The following is a 19605-nucleotide window of genomic DNA, read 5'->3' as shown; positions in this document are numbered from 1 at the left end:
AGGAGTCCTTCCTACAGTCCATGCACACCGTCCCCATGGTGGTCCTCCAGCGCGACCTCACTCACCCCACTTCCTCCTGGGCGTCCTTCCCTCTCCACTGCCCCCCTCTCGTCCACTTCTGAACTTCGTCCTCCAGGCAGAACACGCTGCCATTGGGATGATAACTGATGATAACTGACCACCAAATGGAGGCTCATTCGAAGGCGCGAATGTCTCCCCAGTGTGGCTGCCCCTGGACCTGCCTGCTGTTTGTGTTGGAGATGGAGCCGCAGAGGGCGGGGTTCTAGATCCGAAGGGCCTTCCATCTTCTGCTGTTGGCTTCCTGCATCATTCAAACTTTTGCCCATAAAAATCCTTCAATCTGGCAACTCGAGGTTTGAATTTCTTCGACATTCAAGAGCAAGTTTCAGAATGTCTTCTGACGTCCATGCCGGTCTTTTCTTGCTTTCCTGTCTTAAAATAACTTTATGCTTAATTTGCGTGTGATGTCCTTGCTGTCCGGGACACTTTTGTGTCCAGTGTGATGGTCTTGATGGTCCCGTAGGATAGACTCAATGTCGCACTTGACTCTTGGGGACTTCACTTTCTTCAGCTTGAACTTGAGGATAAGCAATTGATGGTCTGTGTTGGAGTTGACCTCTGCCCTATTTCTGACGGATGATGATGACCTTCTTCCTCGTCTCTTCCACCGATGTCGATGTCGTTGATTTGCCTCTTGTACATTCCATTCAGGCGAGGTCCTCCTGGACAGCCACCGCTTACTGAAAAAAAGGTATTAGCAACAAATAAGTCATTGGTCTTGCAAAATTCTATCATGAGATCTCGAGCTTAATTTCTATCACCAAGACCATACTTTCTAATTACCTATCCCTGCTTCCTATCCTCCTGTGTGAGTCTGGGTACTTTAGAGAAACAAATCCACAGAAACTCATGTATAAGAGAGTTTTATATAAAGGTTAAGTGTGCATCAAGGCCACAAGTCCAAGATTAACCCATTAACTCCTATGTTTAACGCAAAGTCCTCCTCCATCTCACAAAACAGACGCAATGACGCCGACTGCAGGAAGAAAGCTGAGTCAGTGAATGTGTAAGCATCTCAGCACTGGCAGGAGTCTCCACACGGCTGCTCCAGCACCCAGGGCTGCATCACGGTAGGTCCATATGGCTTCTCCTCAGGGATGTCCTGCAGGAAGTGAGCCTTGCCAGCTGAAGCAGGGAACTGGCTAAAGCAGCTTCACCCTGGTCCGACCATCAGAAAGCAAGAGACCCGAGAACTAGAAAGGTGAGGCTCACCAAGCCATTTATCCCTCTGCCCTTCAATTACCCCCACATGTTTTTATCGGCGAGGTTGGCGCAATAACTAACTCCCTCACCTCCCAATCACCGGGAATTTATCAGTGCTTCTTCACTGCATGCAGAAGTTGGTCAAGAAATCTTTGATTCCTTCATCTTAGGCAGTCAATGTGGGACTGCGACTGTGGTGCAGATCGATTGGCATGAATACCCTCTGCCACCCACAGCTGGTCACTGCCGGCTTGACTGTGCCAACGGGTGCAGTGCCATTCCACTTCATTTTGTCACCCGTGGCTCATTGGACCGTATCATTGTCTGGTTGAGAGGGGCCAGTGCAGCTCCCTAAGTGCCTAGTCCAGGGGTCTAGCCACAGGCAGGCGGCTCTTTCGGTAAATACAGGTGGCTCTGAAGTAAAATTGAAAAAATGTAAAGGATATGAGTCAGATGATGGTGATTTCATTTGTTTGTGGCTCTCGAATACTTTTTAAGTTGTGGTGAGGGGCAGGATGGGCGACCCCTGGCCTAGGATATTGATCTCGATGCATTCAGTTTCCTTTTGGAAGATCGCCAGTTTTCCAAATTCTCCCCTCGTCCATTCCATGTCCCAATTACGAGTGGAGATTCGCAGCTGTTTCTCCTGGTGTTGAGTCACGCCCCATCAGCACACGCAGGTCCTGGAAGCATCCACCCACATCATTCAGGGCGGCTTGACTTTGAGGCGGTGGCTCTCCCAGCCCGAGGGGAGGGGCTGGCTGTTCCCCCAGGACTGAAGCAGACAGCAGACTGCCACCGTTCTTAAGGACTTGGCCTTGTGCTTCTTCCTAGCCTGTCCAGTCCGGAAACATGGGTGACTTGACTGGTATTTAAAATTTCTGGTGGCACAGCTTCCAGCTTCACAGCCACCACAGTCGGACAGACAAACGGACAGAGAAGCAGTAGCCTAGCATCCCAGGACTGTGGGATGTGAGCCCTGGACGTCTGTTTCAATCCTCTGAACTCGGACAGAGGGGTGTGCCTGGCCCAAGGTCATTGTGGCTGCCAGGGCTAGAACCCAGGTCTTCTGCCAGGGCCCTGCGAGCTCTCTACAGCCATGGGGACTATTTGGGACATTCTGACCAACCATGCCCAATGCTGTCACTTTCTGTCCTCCTCAATATTCCGAGGCACTTTAGACTTCCCCCGGGATGGAGACAAAGCCTGCTCGGCGGGGACCATCTCTGGGCCTGGGGTGCCCTCTGGCGGTCACAGTTAGTAGGGGTTTCACCAGCTGATGTCCCCCTGCTTGGTAACGCAGTCCTGACTCTCTCAGGCCCAGAGGCAGCACCAGGCTGCGTGAGAATCCCAATTCCGTACCTGTCCTGTTGCCCTCCCCAGCAAGTTCAATTCTAAATATCCGTTCCTGCCAGCAGACCTGTGAGGTCCGTCCGTCCGTACTTGGGGTCATTTGCTTTTTTACAGAGATCCACTCTGCCTCAGAGTGGTTAAGTAACTGGCCAATGCGTTAGAACCAACGTCTGCCCTGGGCAGAAGTCTTCAAGGTATGGCCTTTCTCCTGCTGACCACGGTTAGCTCCGGTCCCACACATCTTCGCTGAAAGTCCCAGTGTAGGGGATTTGGGTTCGGGACACCCTAATTCTCACGAGGTGACCAGAATGGTGAATGTTCTCCGGATCATGGTGTGTGGGGTCAGGGCACACGGGCACAGGAACTGAAAGCCACGGACAGCTCATTTTCGGCTCCGCAGATGGAAGGAGCTTTTCGCCCGCTCAGAGGTGTGGGAAGGTGGAGCGGGCTGGGCTGCTTTCCCGAGGGGCTGAGGGCCCTACTCCAGGAAGTGTCCCAGCATCCAGCAGTCAGGGACTAGGTCCAGTGTTGGCAGGCACCTTGAGTCAGAGCCCCTTCCATTACACACTCTCCTTCCAACTTTCCCCCCAACTTGTCAGCCAGGTGTATAATATCCTCTCCCAGACCGGGGCAGGCTCTCCCCAAGATCAGTGGCAGAGCCAGGTCGGGTGTGTGGTCAGCTCAGCTTGCCAAGCCCCTGTTGTGCCCATGGCACTACTTCCTGTGCAGATGAGAGGCCGACCTAGACTCCAGCCTTGCCCAGGGAGATCATGTGGACAGAGGACAGCAGGGAGTTTGTTAGCACCTTCACCACCCTAATCCTGCCCCGCACCCCGGGGGCTGAGCTAATCCGGAAGCTCAGAGACCAGCATGATTTCTGGCCACCGGGTGCCTGGTTCCAGAAACTCTCCTGTTTCATCCTTCCAACTTCCTAAAGAGCTTCCCAGGTTTTTCCTCAGGGCCAGAACTGGCAGGGAGTTTCCCCTCATCCACCTTGCTGTTTTCCCCGGGCACGGGGTCGGAACCTTAGCTAAGATGGCATGGCACCTGTGGACTCGGGAGGGTGGATGAGGAGGATCTCGTGCAGGTGGGAGCAGACACAGCCTGGGCGCAAGTCCTGTACTGGGCTGCTCAGGTGCCTGAAGGCAGGTGGCAACTGACCTGACCTGCTGGCCCAAGAAACAATCTCAGTCTGAAAGTGACACCCTGTGCTGAGAATGCATCCACGGAGCTGTTGGTGGCGGTGGCTGTTGTGCTGTGAAGGCAGAACCAGGTAGCCGCCCCACAAGACCACATGGCTCCCAAGGCTCGTTAGGAGCTCTCTTCTGCTTGTTGATGACACAGATGCACACAGAGACTAGGGCAGCAAAGCTCTTTGTGTGGTTTGCAAACCCATAGAAACGCATGATCAGCGCCCATCGGTAGGGGGACGCCACGCCCCAGCAAGGCGCCCGGTGGCAGGTGGGTTAGGCACTGGGCCAATTGCAAGGTCAGTGGTTCAGGCTCAGCTGCTGCTCAGAGGGAGAAAGAGGAGGCTGGTTGCTTTCATCAAGATTCTGTCTTGGAAAAGAGCTAGGAGGCAAAGGGCATTTATAGAGGTCTAAATAAAGGCATGTGTCTGTATGTAAATATATTTATATATGAGGATGTGGAAATAGATCTATGTGAATATATGTATAGGGTTAGTATTAAGGTAGCAGATGGACATTGAGCCTCCACTCAAGTACTCCCTCAATGCAAGAATACTTTGTTCTATTAAACTGGCATTCTATGATGCTCACCTTCCCGACATAATTGCTGAAGACAAAGTGGGTGAGAAACAAGCAAATGTGAAGAAAGCTGATGGTGCCCGGCTATCAAAAGATATAGCATCTGGGGTCTTAAAGGCTTGAAGGTAAACAAGCGGCCATCTAGCTCAGAAGCAACAAAGCCCACATGGAAGAAGCACACCAGCCTATGCGATCATGAGGTGTCGAAGGGATCAGGTATCAGGCATTATCAGAACAAAAGATCCTATCATTGTGAACGAGGTGGGGCGTTCGGAGGGAGTAGAGATTCAAAGCCCATTTGTAGGTCACTGGGCATCCCCTTAAAAAAGGGTTTCAGGGAAAAGATGAACCAGTCAGTGTGCAGTATAGCAAAGATGAAACATACAACTTTCCTCTAGTTCCTAAATGCTTCCTCCCCCCTCACTATCATAATCTCAAATCTGATTTACAAATCTGGCTAGACCAGAGGATATACACTGGTACAGACAGAGAGGAACTAGAAACACAGGGAATTCAGGGCGGATGATTCCCTTCAGGACCAGTGGTGAGAGTGGCGATACCAGGAGGGTGGAGGGTGGGATGGAAAGGGGGTTATAAAGATTACAGGGGCATATAACCTCCTCCCTGGGGGCAGACAACAGAAAAGTGGGTGAAGGGAGACATCGGACAGTGTAAGTTATGACAAAATAATAATTTATAAATTATCAAGGGTTCATGAGTGGCGAGTAGGGAGGGAGGGGGGAAAATGAGGAGCCAATACCAAGGGTTTAAGTGGAGAGCAAATGTTTTGAGAATGTTGAGGGCAATGAATGTGCAAATGTGATTTACACAATTGATGTATGTATGGACTGTGATGAGTTGTATGAGCCCCCAATAAAGTGATTACAAAAGAAGATTCTATCCTGGAAACCCGGTACAGGGACCGCTGAGACTTAGTGGCACTGGGTTTGGGTGATCCATCTCCAGCGCCCCACGAGAAGAGTCCACAAGGCAGGGGATTTTGTGCTGCTGTGTCCCCAGTGCCTAGAACGGTGCTGGGGACACGTGGCAGCATGAGTAGACCTCAGAGTAGGAGAACAAGTCACATTACTGAACACCAGCCAGATAAACCTAAACACTGGACTCTAGGCTGGAGTGGAAGCGCCAGCGGGGCTGCCTCTAGGGGAACAGGGAGACGGCCATCGTATCTGTAACATCGTATCTGTAACGTGTCTTCTTTGATGGCAACTCTGACACAAATCAGTTGCTGGTTTTTTTTTTTGTTGTTGTTTTGTTTTTTAACTGGCCACCAGTTGCTGTTTTATTCCACGGGGTGCAAGGCATATGGGCTTGATGCTCTACTTTGTACTGGGTGGTCCTCCCTAAGTTGAAGCAGCAGCTGGTGGGAGGGGAGTTCAGAGCATTACCCAAGCCTGGAAATGATAGGAACTCCAAACGCCAGCCGGGGCCGCTGTGCTGACAGTGAGCCTGTGGTCTAGTGGCTGTGTGACAGGCTGGGCTGCTCGCCGCAAGCCCGCAGTGGGAACCACAGTGGTAAGCGTGGAGGGGCTGGGCTGGAGCGTGTTTTTGTTACTCAGCACTTCGCAAGGGACCCGAACAGGCCTTGAGGCTCTAGGAGCCCGGTGCTGACGGAGAGCCGCATCTCTCCAGAGGCAGGGCGGTGTAGAGGAAGGACAAGCTCCCACGGTCGGCAGGGCAGGAAGAGCCTGGTGGCCGCGCCTGCTCAGCTCCTTGTCACACCCTGGCCAAGACACAGCCTGGCATCACATTACGTGACCAAGGCCCCACAGGATGGCCACATGGGAGACTAAAAAGGACCAGGCCGGAGAGCCACAGCCAGGCTAGAAGCAGCACACAGACAGGCTGACCCAGACCTGCAGTCAGATTGGCTTGGGTACTGCAGCTCACTCAACCAAGTCAGTTAACCCAACTCCCCACCACCCCAACGGCCATGCGGGGCCGGGCTGGCCCCGGCCAGCCTCCCTGGAGGACACTGACGAGCCTCTATGGGTCTGAATTGGACTGGACGTTCAAGGCTACAATGGGGCAACAATGGGGACCTTTGAAAGAATGCGTTTGGACTGGACAGAGCGCCTTCCACGGCTGGGGGCAAATGAGAGCAAGGGCTATTCGGTGACGCAACCCTGACGAGGTGGGGAAGACCAAGCTGTGACCAAGGCTAAGTCAGGCTCTGGCCCAAAGCAAGGCCTCCGGTGCCCTTGGAACCTGAAGGGCACACTGGAACTGCCCTCCCACCCCACCCAGACTCCCGAGCGGCTACGGGCACCAGGCTCGGCGCAGTGGCTGGGAAGCTATCCTAGCAGGGGCTCTGCTTTTTAATCTTACAAAGCAGCCGGGCGAGCACAGCTTTCAGACCAACTCCTCCTAAAGGTCCGATCTCCCTGGGGAGTCCGGGTGGCCTGGAGGCCAGGGGCACGCTGATCCCTGGAAGGGGGCACCCACACCAAGGGGGCCGGGGAATGGAGGCCAGTCCGACACACATGGTGCCGGCCAGGGACACACAAACCGTCAGATGACCCGACGAGACGGGCGTGTGCTCTTGCGGCGCAAGACTGAGACGGGCAGGCACACTTTCACATCACACGGAGCCGGAGTACATGACCCAGGTCAAAGCGGAGGCCCCAGTGCTGGTGAGGGAGGGGCATGGCCTTGAGGTGAAGCCTGCTCCTGGGGAGCCTTCTCTGCTCAGGGAACCTCCCTAGATCGGAGGCCTGTGCTGGAGTTGAGCCTGCAGAACCCTAGTTTTAAAGCCTGCCTTCAGCTCTCGGAGGAGCCAGGTTCTTAGGACCCCAGCCCAGTCTCCTTCTCACCTGCACGGACGCTCCCCTGGCAGGTGTCCCAAGAGCAGGACCGGCACCCGCCCTGTAGCACCTGGCCGGGAGGGTGCAGGATGCTAACCAACTAACGGATGCATAAAGAACCTTGGAGAGCTTTTTATTGTTTAAAAATCGTAACTGGAGCTTCAAAACCATACCCCCCACACGCCCCAGTCCAGCCCCCCTTCCCCAGAGGAAAGCACAGGCCTGCCCCCCTTCCCCAGCCTGCTGCCCTCACCACTCGCCAGGGCCCTGCCTGGGAGGCACCTGCTTTGGGGCACCAAGTCGCTGGCTGGGTAGGGGTCTTGGTGAGGTGGGGGTGCCTGCACCTCTGCAGTCCGTGAGCCAAGTGTGGGAAGAGGGGCCAGCTCCTGGACAGGGGACCCCCAAGGGGGAACTATAAAGAGCCGGCCCCCACTTGCCCCCTTCCCCAGCCCGTTCACGGGAAGCTGTCGTCGTCGTCCTCGGCCATCTCCTTGGCAAACTCCAGGTCTTGCTGCTCACGCTCCCGCCGTTCCTGGAGGAGGTGGCAGATGGGAAGGCCGCTGAGCAGCAGGCAGGACACTGACACCTCCTGGTCCCCGGCCTGGTTCCCCATTCCAGGGCAATCCCACCTTCCCGGCGCATCGTAAACAGGACGCTTACCTCTGCAGACTCCAAGTCCTTGTTGTATGATTTGGGAGGGAACCTCATGGCCTGAAGAACAGGACAAAGGAGCACATGAAGGAGAGGACGCATCAGGCGGCCTCACCGACAGCGCCCGTCAGAGCCGGAGCCAGGCCCCGCAGGGCAGTGTGGGAGCTAGGCATGGACACCCATGATTATTCCATGCCCGTCCCCATGGCCATCAAGCTGACTGTGACTCACAGTGACCCTAGACAGAGGAGCCACGGCCCAGGGGCTTCCAATGCCGCTCTCTCTGAGGAGGGGCTGGGGCTCCAGCTGAGAACCTCTGAGCACAGCAGAGCACGGAGTCCCCGCGAGTTGACCAACGGTGTCTGCACGCAGGGCCCCCACCTGCCCTGGAGTGCTGGGCCTCGGGAGCTGCTGACCTTCCTGTACCAGCTGAACTCACAGCACCCCTGGAGCCCCTAGTGATGACCACACATCAAACCCACTGCCGCCGGCCACTTGTGACTCACGGTGACCCTCTGTGGTTCCTGAGGCTGTCAGTCTTTGTGGGAACAGACAGCTTTCTCTCCCTGGGGGTCTGCACTGCCCGTTGCGGTTGTCAAACACTTACCCAACAGCCCCACCAGGTTCCTAAGCAAGAGCCCACAGCCAGTCCTTAGAAAATCTCACACACACACGCGCGCGGGATGTAAGACAGCATGAGAGAGAAGGCGGAGAAATAAAGTCCAGCCCTCTGTAATGGGGAGCTGGGCTGGGGGGGGGGCGAGGAGTGGCGGCACGGTAGACCACTTGGGGCATGGAGGGCAGGCACTGATGCAGCGAACTTGTCTAGAGCCATATGAAAGGGCCAGATGACAGGGAGCACGTGCCACACTGAGCACCGCACCAGGCAGTCTTGAACCTGGCCAGGAAGAGCCCAGGCTTCCCAGGAAGGGAGACTTGGGAAAAGTGACAGCACACAACTCCGTGCCTGCCAAAGGGCTGAACTGGACACCGGCAGGGCATCTTCGACCTCTCCACGGAGCCCTGGGCATGTGCGGAGCGAGGCCAGCCTGCTCAACCCCACCAGGGGCTTCATGGGAGGAAGGTGGGGGTTCTGCCGCTGGGCCAGCTGGCTTGCTGAGGGCCTCGAGGGTGCCCATGGTAAGGACTGGTCCTCTTAAAGGACAGGCAGCAGCTCTAGTCCACCCAGAGGGACCTGGGAGGTAAGGCCTGGCCCTCTGCTTCAGAAGTTTACACGTGGGGTCACCACGAGGCAGAATGATGCCAAGTGACAACTGTCTGGATTCAGTGGTTTCGTTTAATCCCATCATCCCCTGCAACACTGTCACCGTCCCTACTGGGGGTGGCTCAGAGACAGGGAACACAGGCACCAGCACCCTGCCCCGCCCATGCCCCTTCAAAATAGAGAAGTGGGTGTTCCACAAGCAGCTGGCAAGTCACTCAGTGACCTTGCGGGGGTGGGGTGGGGGGTATCAGCGGTGCGGGCCTCACCTTGACGGACATGTTGTGGATGTCGAGGCAGAAGGAGATGCGCTGGTGGAAGGCCAGCTGGGGCTCTCGGGTGGAATAGATGTCGGTCATCTCCTTGGACTGGACGTAGCCCTTCTCGTGGTTGATGCTGGCCTCAATGACGCCATCCCGGATGGCCTGCAGGCCCAAGAGGAGGAGCAGTCACCAGAAGGTGTCCCATGCCAGTCCTCTGTCCCCTCAGGGACGTGGACACACGTGTGTGCTCACTCTCTTCACTGCCCAACACCGGCATGCAGTAGGAACACGCCACCGCCGCCCCAGCTTCCTGACCAGCCCCACCTTGGCAACAATGAACTCCGCATCCTCCGGGCTGTCCAGCTGCAGCTTCTGGGCGATGTCGGCCAGGGAGATCCGAGAATAGGACAGGCTGATCATGCGAACACCTGTGGGGACGGGTCGGAGAACAGCTGTTTATGTGTGTGTGCAGCCGCAGGCTGCCCTCACAGCCCCTCTACCCGCCCCGGGGGCACGCACACCTGTCTTAATCACGTTGTGCCGCAGCCGGATGATGAGGGTGTAGGTCCCATCTGCTTGGAACTTCTCTCCAAACTGGTCTAGGACCTGGTTGAACTTGGCCAAGTTTCCGGTCCTGACGGCTGCAGGCAGGAGTGGACAAGATGATGCCAATGTCCCCACGCCACAGAGGCCCCCCCCCCATGCGTGCTGCAGATCTGTCTTTACCTTGGGTCAGCAGGAAGTAGGGCATGAGCGAGCGCTTGAGAGAGTGCTGCCGGAACTGCAGCCGGTCTGGGATCTCCCCGAGCAGCAGCTCCACCACGATGAGGAGCTTGTGCACCTGGACGCCGCCGCACAGAGCCGGGGCAGGACGAGATGGGCTTCAGCAAAGAGTGGGGGCTGGGGACCCCAAAACCATGCTGGGCATGGGACCAGGTCCTTCGAACCCCACCCTCTGGCTACACCCAGCCTTAACCTAATTTCACCTGGCTGACCAGTAAACACACCACTCTGGACCGGCCATCCTGATGGCTCTGAATTGGAGCTGGAGGGGGCGGGGTCCAGAGGCCCAGGGAAGGGGCTTGGGTGAAAGGCCAGGGAAGAACCTTGCCCCTGACTTGTGCCCACCAGCTGCTCTGTGAAGGACAGGCATGGCACTCGGCCCGGGCAACTCTAAGGCAGAGTGCGTGGTACCAGCTCTCGGACAGTGGGCCGAGTGTGTGCCCATCAGTGCCCCCCAGAGGCAGCGTCTGTGCAGGGAAGCAGGCGGGAGCAGGTCCGTGCTCACCGTCTGCTTGAAGCCCACGGCCGTGTGCTGAGGGGCCTTGCGGAGGGCATTGGTCATGGTCCTCCTGGCCTCGGAGTACTCTAGCTGGATGGCTTTGATCCGCCCTGGGCGTGGAGGAGCGGAGAAGGGGTCAGAAGAGCACTCACCACGCGAGCCCCTCGCCCACCAGAGGCCTCCAAGTGGCTCTTGGGTAGCCGTCAGGCGCCTGCTCACCTGTGTAGTAGAGGTACCTGGCCCACTCGTTGTTGCTGGCTTGCTCGGGGAACACGGACTTAGACACCAGCTTCTCGGCCTGGTCGTACAAGCTGTAGTGCAGGTAGTTGCGCAGGAGGAGGTTCAGCAGGGTGGCCTGCCCGTCAGCGTCATGCCGAAGGGTGGCTGTCCGGAGGCGAGCGTGCAGGAAGCTTTGAGGAGGAAAGAGGGAGAGAGATGCTCAAGGCCCCGAGTCACCAACCACCACGAGGGCCTTGTCTGGGCTCCACAGAAAGACAAAACGCGGCCCTGAGGAAGCTGGCACACTAGCAGGGGACCCTGGGGGCAGGGGGTGACGTAGCACGGCAGGAGAGCTAGGAGCTGTGCATGGGGTAGGCCGGGCCGGGGGCTGGGGCTGGGCTGCACTGAGAAAGCTGGATGAGCACTGCTCCCCAACCCTGGCAGCCCTTCCTTGACGTGGGGCGAAGGCAGGAGCGGTGAGACCCGCTCTTTTCAGGCCTGGGCACAGCACTCTACGAGCCCGTACCTGCGCACCACGTCCAGCTTGTCCAGGAACTCGTAGACCCGGGCGTGGTAGTAGTAACACTTTGCGGCCACCAGGTCCAGGGCCCGGCGGTTTTGAGTGCTGATCTTCTGCATCAGGTCATCGGAGATTTTCTGCGCCTGGGGAGGGGACCACACAGCAGTCAAGGCCCAGCTCTTCCAAGGGGGAGCCCCACGCTGTCCTGTGAGCCAGCAGGCAAACTTTCCCCTAAAGAGACCCAACACCATTGGGAGCGCCGGCACGAGCTCGCGCACACACACAAATGGCCTGGTCATGACCCACATTGACCGAGAGTGGAAACCACCCGCACACCACCCACGTGAGCTCCACGAATGAGAAGAATGCCACCAACTGGCCAGCGAGGAAGAGAGAGCCCGAGACACGCTGTAGCACGCAGCACCCTAACACCCGTGAAGCAACAGGCTGCAGACACAAGCCATGGCTATGGGTTTCCAGGGACATAAGCAGCCCAGGCAAATCCAGGGACAAAGGCCATTCGGGATTGTCAGGGGCCGTGGGGTGTGAACAGTGGTGAAGGCTGCAGAGCCTTGTGAATCCACTAAAAACCGTGGCAGGCCACACTAAGAGGCAGAGTTCAGGAGTGTACTCTCCCCATGGCCTCCCACCCCCACCCAGCCAACAGTGGCCAAGGACATAGAGATAAAGCAGAACCCTGGGACGGGTAGAGTGGTTTCAGCCTGGGACAGGGGAACACGCGTCCAGGATGGGAGGGTTCAGAGTAGTAGCGGTGACGGTGACACACCAATCCCGCTGCCGTTGAGCCACAGTCCCCCGGACGGAGAACTGGCCCACCAGGCTCCCGAGGTGGCTGCGCTCTCTGGAAGCAGACTGCCCCAACAGTCTCCCTAGGAGCACCTGAGTGCTTAACCGCTACACCACCAGGGCTCCTGAGAGCTCTGTGAAGGCCTGTTGGGTGCAGATTTTGGCGGGGCTTTTAAGCATAGCTTTATTTTTAAAAGGTGAGTCACTGTTATACAAACAAGAAACCCCAACTCACTGCCATTGAGCTGATGCTGCTTCACAAGAACCTGACATAGAGTTTCTGAGATTTTGAATCTTTACATGGGCAATGAGTGGGTCTGAACTGCTGACCCTGTGGTCGGTAGCCTGATGCCTGATACACTATACCACACACCGCCACTATGCCTCAAGTACAGCTGGAGTACAACCCTAGGCCTTTCTCCAAATCCCCTTTGCTCCCCAGAAGCCACACCCTGCCCGCCCTCTGCCTTTGCCACACGCAGGTGGGGAGGGGGCTGCGTGCAAGCCCACAGGGGAAGAGGCAGGGGAAGGTCCTAGCTTATTTCCATCTCTTCCCGCACTGCCCGGTGCCCAGCCGGACTACCTCTTTGTACCGCTTGCTGCTCATCAGGAAGATGATCACCAGGAGCTGCAGGTAGGCTTCCACCTCAGGCAGGAGCGGCGCTGATGCAGCTTTCCCTGTGCGGGGACGGAACTGTAAATCGGCTTCTGTGTCCATGGGCTACGAGAGGACAGGAGTTGTTACCGTGGAAAAGCTTGCTCAGGCCAATGCGCTGCGACATCACTGAGCCCCTACCACGCACTTCAGTGTCTCCGACAGCTACTCCGTGCCAGGAGACTGTGCTGGGTGCAGGGATACAAAATGAGCATGAGACAAAGCTGCTTTCTCCAGGGTGCTGTCACGGAGGCTGGCAAGACACTCCACACACTGACGGGTTATAGGAACGCACCCGGGTCTGTGCAGAATACAGTGGGGACACTCGGGAGGACGTGAGCCACCTTTCCTGTCACCACCGCAAATACGAGGGGGACTCAATCAAGCCACAGAACCATAGACAGGAGCTCACCCAGCAGGAAAAGTGGTGTGTGAGCCAATCCATGGGGAGAGTGAAACACACGCAGGACTTGCTTTCAGATCTACTCATGGGGACCAGGGACATAATGACGTTAAGAGAATTAAAGGAAAACACCCAAGGTGGGGGAAGGGAGGAGCACACCCCCTTTTCCTACACAAACTCTTCACTGGCAGCCCTAGGGCACTGCCTCCCACCCCTCCCCCACTCCCCAGGGAACACAAGGTAAATATGGGGGTGGCTAAGGGGATGGAGGTAGGAGGCAGAGGGGCGTTGGAAAGGCTAAGAAGAATAGCTTGCTTCCTGGCATGGAGACTGAACCGACCACTGCCTTCGCCCCCACCTGTCTAACTTGGCCAGGGTTTTAGACAGGCAATCCTGACTCTCATGGACATTCTCCCAGCGAAGAAGGAGCCACAGGGAGGACCAGTCTCTGGGCCAAAGCCCACAGGGAGAGCTAGAATCCAAATCCACTCTACCTCCCACCGCTGCTCTCAACCACTGTTCTACACTTCCTCTGTGCAGAAGCCTCCGAGACAGGGCTGCGGAGGCCTCTTCTTTGGGCTCTGGGTGTGCTCTGACAGAGAGCACCAGGCCGAGGGCAATGGTCTGGCTGGGAGGGTCCTGATGAGCCACTACCTCCCTGGACCAGGAAGGAGACTCAGTTTCCTTGGGTGGTAGCAGCGGGTACCGAGATGGGCTTTCTTCTTCTCGCTACAGGTCTAGGAGACCGGGCACAACCACTGTGCCAGGCGGTGGCGGCCCACTCACCTCTTCCAGGAAGGACAGCAGGAAGTCCCGGGTGGCACTGTTGGAGGTGAAGAAGCCGTGCACAGCCTTGTACAGCACATAGTGGTTGAGGCGGCGTGACGTGGACGGCAGCATCCGCAGGGCCCTCAGCACAAAGCGTGGCTCCTTGCCGGACACGGCCTTCTCCAGCTGCTTCACGTGCTCCTTTATGTCTGGGGAGGAACGTAATGTCACCACCCACTCCTGGCCCCCCAACTTGGAGCAGCACGTGGCCAAGCCCGTGTTTCCTCTGTCGTCTACCCTCGCTCCTGTGTGAGTGTAGAACCCATCTACTCTTCAGAGAACGTTTGTCACTCTAAGGCCTAAGTGCACCTGATTCTAGCCAAGGTGTTTTCTATCACCTATGGGCATGGAAGCTGGGCCAAACAGTAGGCTGCTAACCACAGGTCAGTGGCTCAAATCCACCAGCTGCTCCACAGGAGAAAGACAAAGCTGTCTGGCCCCCGAAAGATTTACAGTCTCGGAGCACTCTGACAGGGTGGCTGTGGGTCCATACCAACTCGACGGCCGAGGCGGCAGGAAGAAATCACCAGAGCACCCACGGCAGCGGTTCTCCACCTTCCTCACGCCGCGACCCTTTCACGCAGGTCCTCATGCGGTGGTGACCCCCAAACATCAAACTATTTCCATTACTACTTCATCACTGTCATTCTGCTACGTATGAACTGGGCGACCGCTGTGAACAGGTCATTTGATCCCCAAAGGGGTCTCGACCCCCAGGTTGAGAGCCGTTGACCTAAAAGCTACCGAAAGCTCACTGTGTGTTCTTTGTGGGCCAGGCAGTTTCATCTCTACAACACCCGACGACAATGCAGTGCTATTTGTCTACACAACGCAGATGGGGGAGCAAGTTCCAGAGCCGGTACTCTTAGGAAAAGAAAGTGCGTCTGAGAAAGCCATCTGAGGAGCCGCGAGCACATTCTACACCTGCAGACGCACACACACACACACACACACAGCCAGCATGTGACACTGAGTGGCAGAGCTACCACTGGCCAGCGTAATGAGAAGGGAAAGGGCCTTTATTAGCTACTGACCTGGCTTAATTCAGCCTGGGAGCGGCTGTGGTCAACACTATGCTACTCCCCACAGCACTGCCCAGGAGGTATCATTGCTGATCTCCTCTTGTCTGAGTTTGTTTCTCATTCAAGAGAAGTCGGGAGAAAACCCAACAGCTACCGAGTCTACTTGACCCAGGACCCAAGTCACCATGGGACGCTTTCCCTCTTCCCACCCCACAGGCAGACAGGATACCGAGTTGGAAAAGTAACACAGGACCAAGAAGGTTTCTAGGAGAAAAGGAGCAGGTGGGATGCCAACTTGCAAGGTCAGCAGTTCAAATCCGCCCACTGAGAAGATGAGGCTGTCTACTCCCATAAGATTGGAAACCCATAGGGCCAGTTCTAGTCGTTCGAGGGGCCGCTAGGAGTCAGAACCGACTAGCAGGCAGCGAATGAGGCGTCGTGGCTACAGGTTTAGTTTAGGCCCCTGGGGCAGTTCAAAGTGTGAGAAGCTCTTAGGAGACCCAGCGGCAGTAGGGGCTGAGAGGGGATCAAGCGCGTTTCGTTTCGGTTGGACAAAGAAGTCGCTGGGTAAAAATGGTCCTCTGCGGGAGTTTGTTAAAGGCAGTTAGGGCGCCAGGAACGTCTTGTACTCTGAAAACTCGTGGGAAGCTCCTGCAGAAACGCTGGTTTCCAGGGGGATCAGTCCTCCACCGGGTCGTCCAGTCAGTCCGGGCGATGGAAGCGGCAGGTCCGAGGGAGGACACGGAAGGGAGGGAGGCCCCGGGCTCAGTGAGATCTAGTTCTGGACCCCACTTGGGGTGGGGGGGTGGCAGGGGGACGGCAGGGGAGGAGCCCTGCGCCGGAGAGTCGGCTGTGTCACCGGGGTGGGAGCGGGAGCGCCCGGGACTTGGCGCTTGGAGGGCGAGGCTCGCTGGGGTCTCGGGGAGAGGCTGGCTGGGTCCCAGGGCACTGTCACCCGCGACCGTGGCTAGTCCCGCCCCCGCCCGCTCTTCCGTACCCTCCAAGGTGATGGTGTCCAACTCTCGCTGGGAGTGCTCCGCCGGCGCCTTGCCGTCGGACTCGGACCCGCCACCCGCTGCTGCCTCCTCTTTCATCTCCACATCCTGCGGGGCCGGCGGCGGCGCTGGCTCTTGTTCCCCTCCGCCGGGCGGAGGCTTCGTCTTGTCCGCTCCGCGGCGCCGGGCCGAGCCCTCCTGCTTCATGGCGCCCGGGGGGGTCGCGGCCTAGTCCAGGGACCGAGGCCGGGGCCTCGCGTGAACCCTCGTACCGGGAAGCAAGAACCGGACCGGGCCTGCACACGAGCGCGGGCTCGCGTCGGGCCGCACGATGACGGAGCAGCTGCAAACCCCTTCCCGGCGCGGGGCCTTCTGGGAAGTGCCAGGCCTGGTGCGCCGATGGCTGAATCAACAAAGGGGAAAGAAATCGAGAGCCGAGGTGCAGGCTGGAGGCGGAAGTTGGAGGCCACAGCTTGGGCGGAGCCTGTTTGAGTCTCGTCTCGAGCGCACTTCTCGGGCTGTCCACCAGAGGGCCCTTCAGGTTACGCCCCCGGGCACTTGGCGCTCCGCCACCTGCCTGGAGAGGGAAGGGCTTATCCGCGCGCGGGACGCGATGACGTCAGAGTTGCCGGGCAGGTTCTGGCCTTAGGTGGTCCTGCTCGCTGCGGGCCGGGCTCACCTCTGGCCGTCGCGCGATTTGCCCTCTACGGTCCCGGCTGCGTCCGGCGCGAGCGAAGAAAAGAAGGCTTTGCAGGAGGCGCTGGGGCCCCGTAAAGGCAGCTGGGCGTCGTAGGCAAATGCCCTCTGCCATCCGGGTTTCCTTTAGTGCTGAAAGGGGGCCTTAAGAACCGCCCCGGGTTTTCCATGCGTTTGCATCGAATCCTAGGTCAATAAAAGATAGGGGTCGGTCCCTGCTGCGCGGTCCGGGGTTAGCCACGTGGTGATGAAAAATCCAGGCACAGAAGTTAGCCTACGAGAGAGCCCGTGGTTAACCGGAAGCTCTGCTCTGGGCTGTGGCGAGTTCTGAGCCCAGTGGGAAGTGGGTGGAAGTTAGACACCCCGATTGACAAAGGCTTGAGGAGCCCACTGGGGATGTTAAGCATTTGGAGGCAGGCATCCTTGGGAACGTGGGAACAGAACAGTGGTGTCCCCAAGGAGAGCCTGAGTCCCGAAGGGCAGGCAATCAGACCCACTCACACCCATCTTTATTTACACTCATCTTCAGCTTCTTCTGCAGGGTGGGGTCACGAAGCCGCAGCTCACCGTTTCTGGGCTTATTGAAATCCTTGCTCCCTGTCTCAGAGCTTTTCTCTCCTCCATACATGGAAGCCGCAACGACACAGACCTGGGACAGACTCTCCAAGATAAATCCAACCTGCCCAGGGTTCCTGAAGGACAGAAGGAAGATATGTTGGAAACGTTGCCTCCCCTTTCCTTCTGTTGCATCAACTAGTTCCTGGCACCAAACGGCTCCTTGCTACGTGGGGACATCCATGCTCCAGTTTTAAAGGGCATGCGTTACTCAATTTCCCCAGCTGTTCACCTGGGATCGCTTTGAATCATCTCTGGGATAAACAGGACCTTTGAATCATCCCTGGGATAAACTTATTAAAGGTGCTGCTTCCTGACACCGTATCTGAGCGGAAGGTGGGTCAGCGCGGTGAAGGAAGGGAAGAGATGAGATCTGTGGTTCATCCTTATAATCAAAGAAGTTACCCTTCAGGATGGTTGGGAGGTTAGCTCATCTCTCTATTAAGTTTACATCACAAGGGAAACTGATGGAGTCGGCAGAAAGCCACCCAGTCGGTCCGTGAGCAGCCTGCTGAGGCCTTGGAAGATGGCCCAGAGCGAAGCACTGGCAGTTGGTGTGGCTTCTTGGTGAGAGAGAATCGACCTAGGCAAAGCACGTAGCCTAGAAGAGGGAAGAGAGCCTGGCTCCGGGGGCCAGAAGCCTCGGAAAAATGGTGCCACTCATTAAAGTACTTTAAAACGAGCTTGGGGAAAGGGTCAAAATCCATCTTGAAGTCGGGGAGGAGGCTAGGGATGTGGCCGCTTTTAGGAGAGAGACGGCAATATACAAATATCTGCTCCACAGCCCTTCCCCCTAGAGCCCCTGGGACAGGGAAGAGGTAAAGTACAAAGACAATGTCAGGATTTAGTTTTAAAGCTCTGGTTTCCATCTCAGCGCCCTGGTAGCATTGTGGGCTGCAATCCCAAGGCCAGCAGTTTGAAACCATCTTTCTCTCCTGAGGTAGTTAGCTTATTGTGCCAACCTGGCTGATAAACACATGTGGGGTTCATTGAAGGGCAGAGGGCTAAATGGCTCGGTGAGCCTTGCCTTTCGAGTTCTTGGTTCTCTTGCTTTGTGATGGTCAGACCAGGGTGCAGCTGCCTTAGCCAGTTCCCTGCTTCAGCTGGCAAGGCTCACTTCCTGCAAGACATCCCTGAGGAGAAGCTGCATGGACCTACCCCGATGCAGCCCTGGGTGCTGGAGCAGCCGTGTGGAGACCCCTGCTAGTGCTGAGATGCTTACACATTCACTGATTCGGCTTTCCTCCTGCAGTCGGCGTCATAGTGTGTTTTGTGAGATGGAGGAGGACTTTGTGGATTGGTGTCGGTCATATCAGCTAATGTTGGACTTGTGAGTTTGGGCAGCACTGGGTTGGGATGTTTTCTTGATGTTCACTTAACATTTACATAAAACTCTCTCTTATACATACGAGTTTCTGTGGATTTGTTTCTCTAATGTACCCAGACTAATGCATCTCCTCAGGCCATTCTACCCTGTCCTGTTGGGTTGGCTCCCTATGAGTTGGCACCGACTTAATGGCGATGAGTTTTGTCTTGGCTTTTAGCGCTGCATCTTGGGCTCTTTTCCTTTTTAAGACCCACCTGCCTTTTCTACTCAATGTACATTTGAAGGTTGTCTTGCTTTTTCTGCATGTATATCTCGACCTTTCCTTTCCCTAAAACCTCAACTCAGGTCTCGCGGACCCCAGAGGCTCTGCTTGGAAGACGAGCTCTTGGGCGATCTTCTCCTTCAGAATTGCGCGTCCACATTCTGCACCCTCAGAGTTGTCTATGCACGTTCGCGGTGGCCTGGGGACAGTGTAGTCATTCGTATTCATATGCCGAGAATCTTTGTGTCCTGTCACATTGATTCTCCCCCCACCACCCCCGGAGTAGAGTCTTCAAAGAAAAACACCAAACACATTCAAAGTGACGTAATGATTTCCATTTATTCTGGTACCACTTGGTTTTGGGAAGTGCAAGGGGACAGGCTAGGGAAGGAAATGAATCTTTGTGTTGTGCATATTGTCATGGTTCTGTCTCTTAAATGTTGCAGAAATTCCACTTCTAGAGGATTGAGGCATCAGCAGAGGGTCAGGGGGAGTTGCAGGGCTGGGGCTGGGGGTACCTATGGCTGGGCCAGTGGAAACTGGCCACCTTCTGTTGTCAGCTAGGGTTTCCACCCTCCTTAGCCTGGAGGCTCTGCAGCAGCCGTGGGTG

The 19605-nt window shown here is 56.6% G+C and overlaps 1 protein-coding gene across 1 annotated transcript; it reads right to left on the bottom strand.

Moving 5' to 3' along the window:
• Window positions 1-7427: 7427 nt before the first annotated feature.
• Window positions 7428-16486, bottom strand: PSMD3 (proteasome 26S subunit, non-ATPase 3). Its single transcript, XM_075561770.1, has 12 exons — window positions 16098-16486; window positions 14037-14227; window positions 12776-12913; window positions 11392-11528; window positions 10866-11056; window positions 10653-10756; window positions 10091-10205; window positions 9886-10005; window positions 9689-9792; window positions 9371-9526; window positions 7889-7939; window positions 7428-7760 (listed from the first exon to the last, which is right to left on the bottom strand). The coding sequence occupies exons 1-12, from the start codon at window positions 16300-16302 to the stop codon at window positions 7683-7685; spliced, it is 1590 nt and encodes a 529-aa protein (XP_075417885.1). The 5' UTR covers window positions 16303-16486; the 3' UTR covers window positions 7428-7682.
• Between the last annotated feature and the right edge of the window lie 3119 nt (window positions 16487-19605).

This window comes from Tenrec ecaudatus, chromosome 10 (assembly GCF_050624435.1).
Source record: "Tenrec ecaudatus isolate mTenEca1 chromosome 10, mTenEca1.hap1, whole genome shotgun sequence".
NCBI classification, from domain to species: Eukaryota; Metazoa; Chordata; class Mammalia; order Afrosoricida; family Tenrecidae; genus Tenrec; species Tenrec ecaudatus.
The sequence above is the reverse complement of the archived record's forward strand: the minus strand, read 5'-3'. Positions and strand labels throughout refer to the sequence as shown.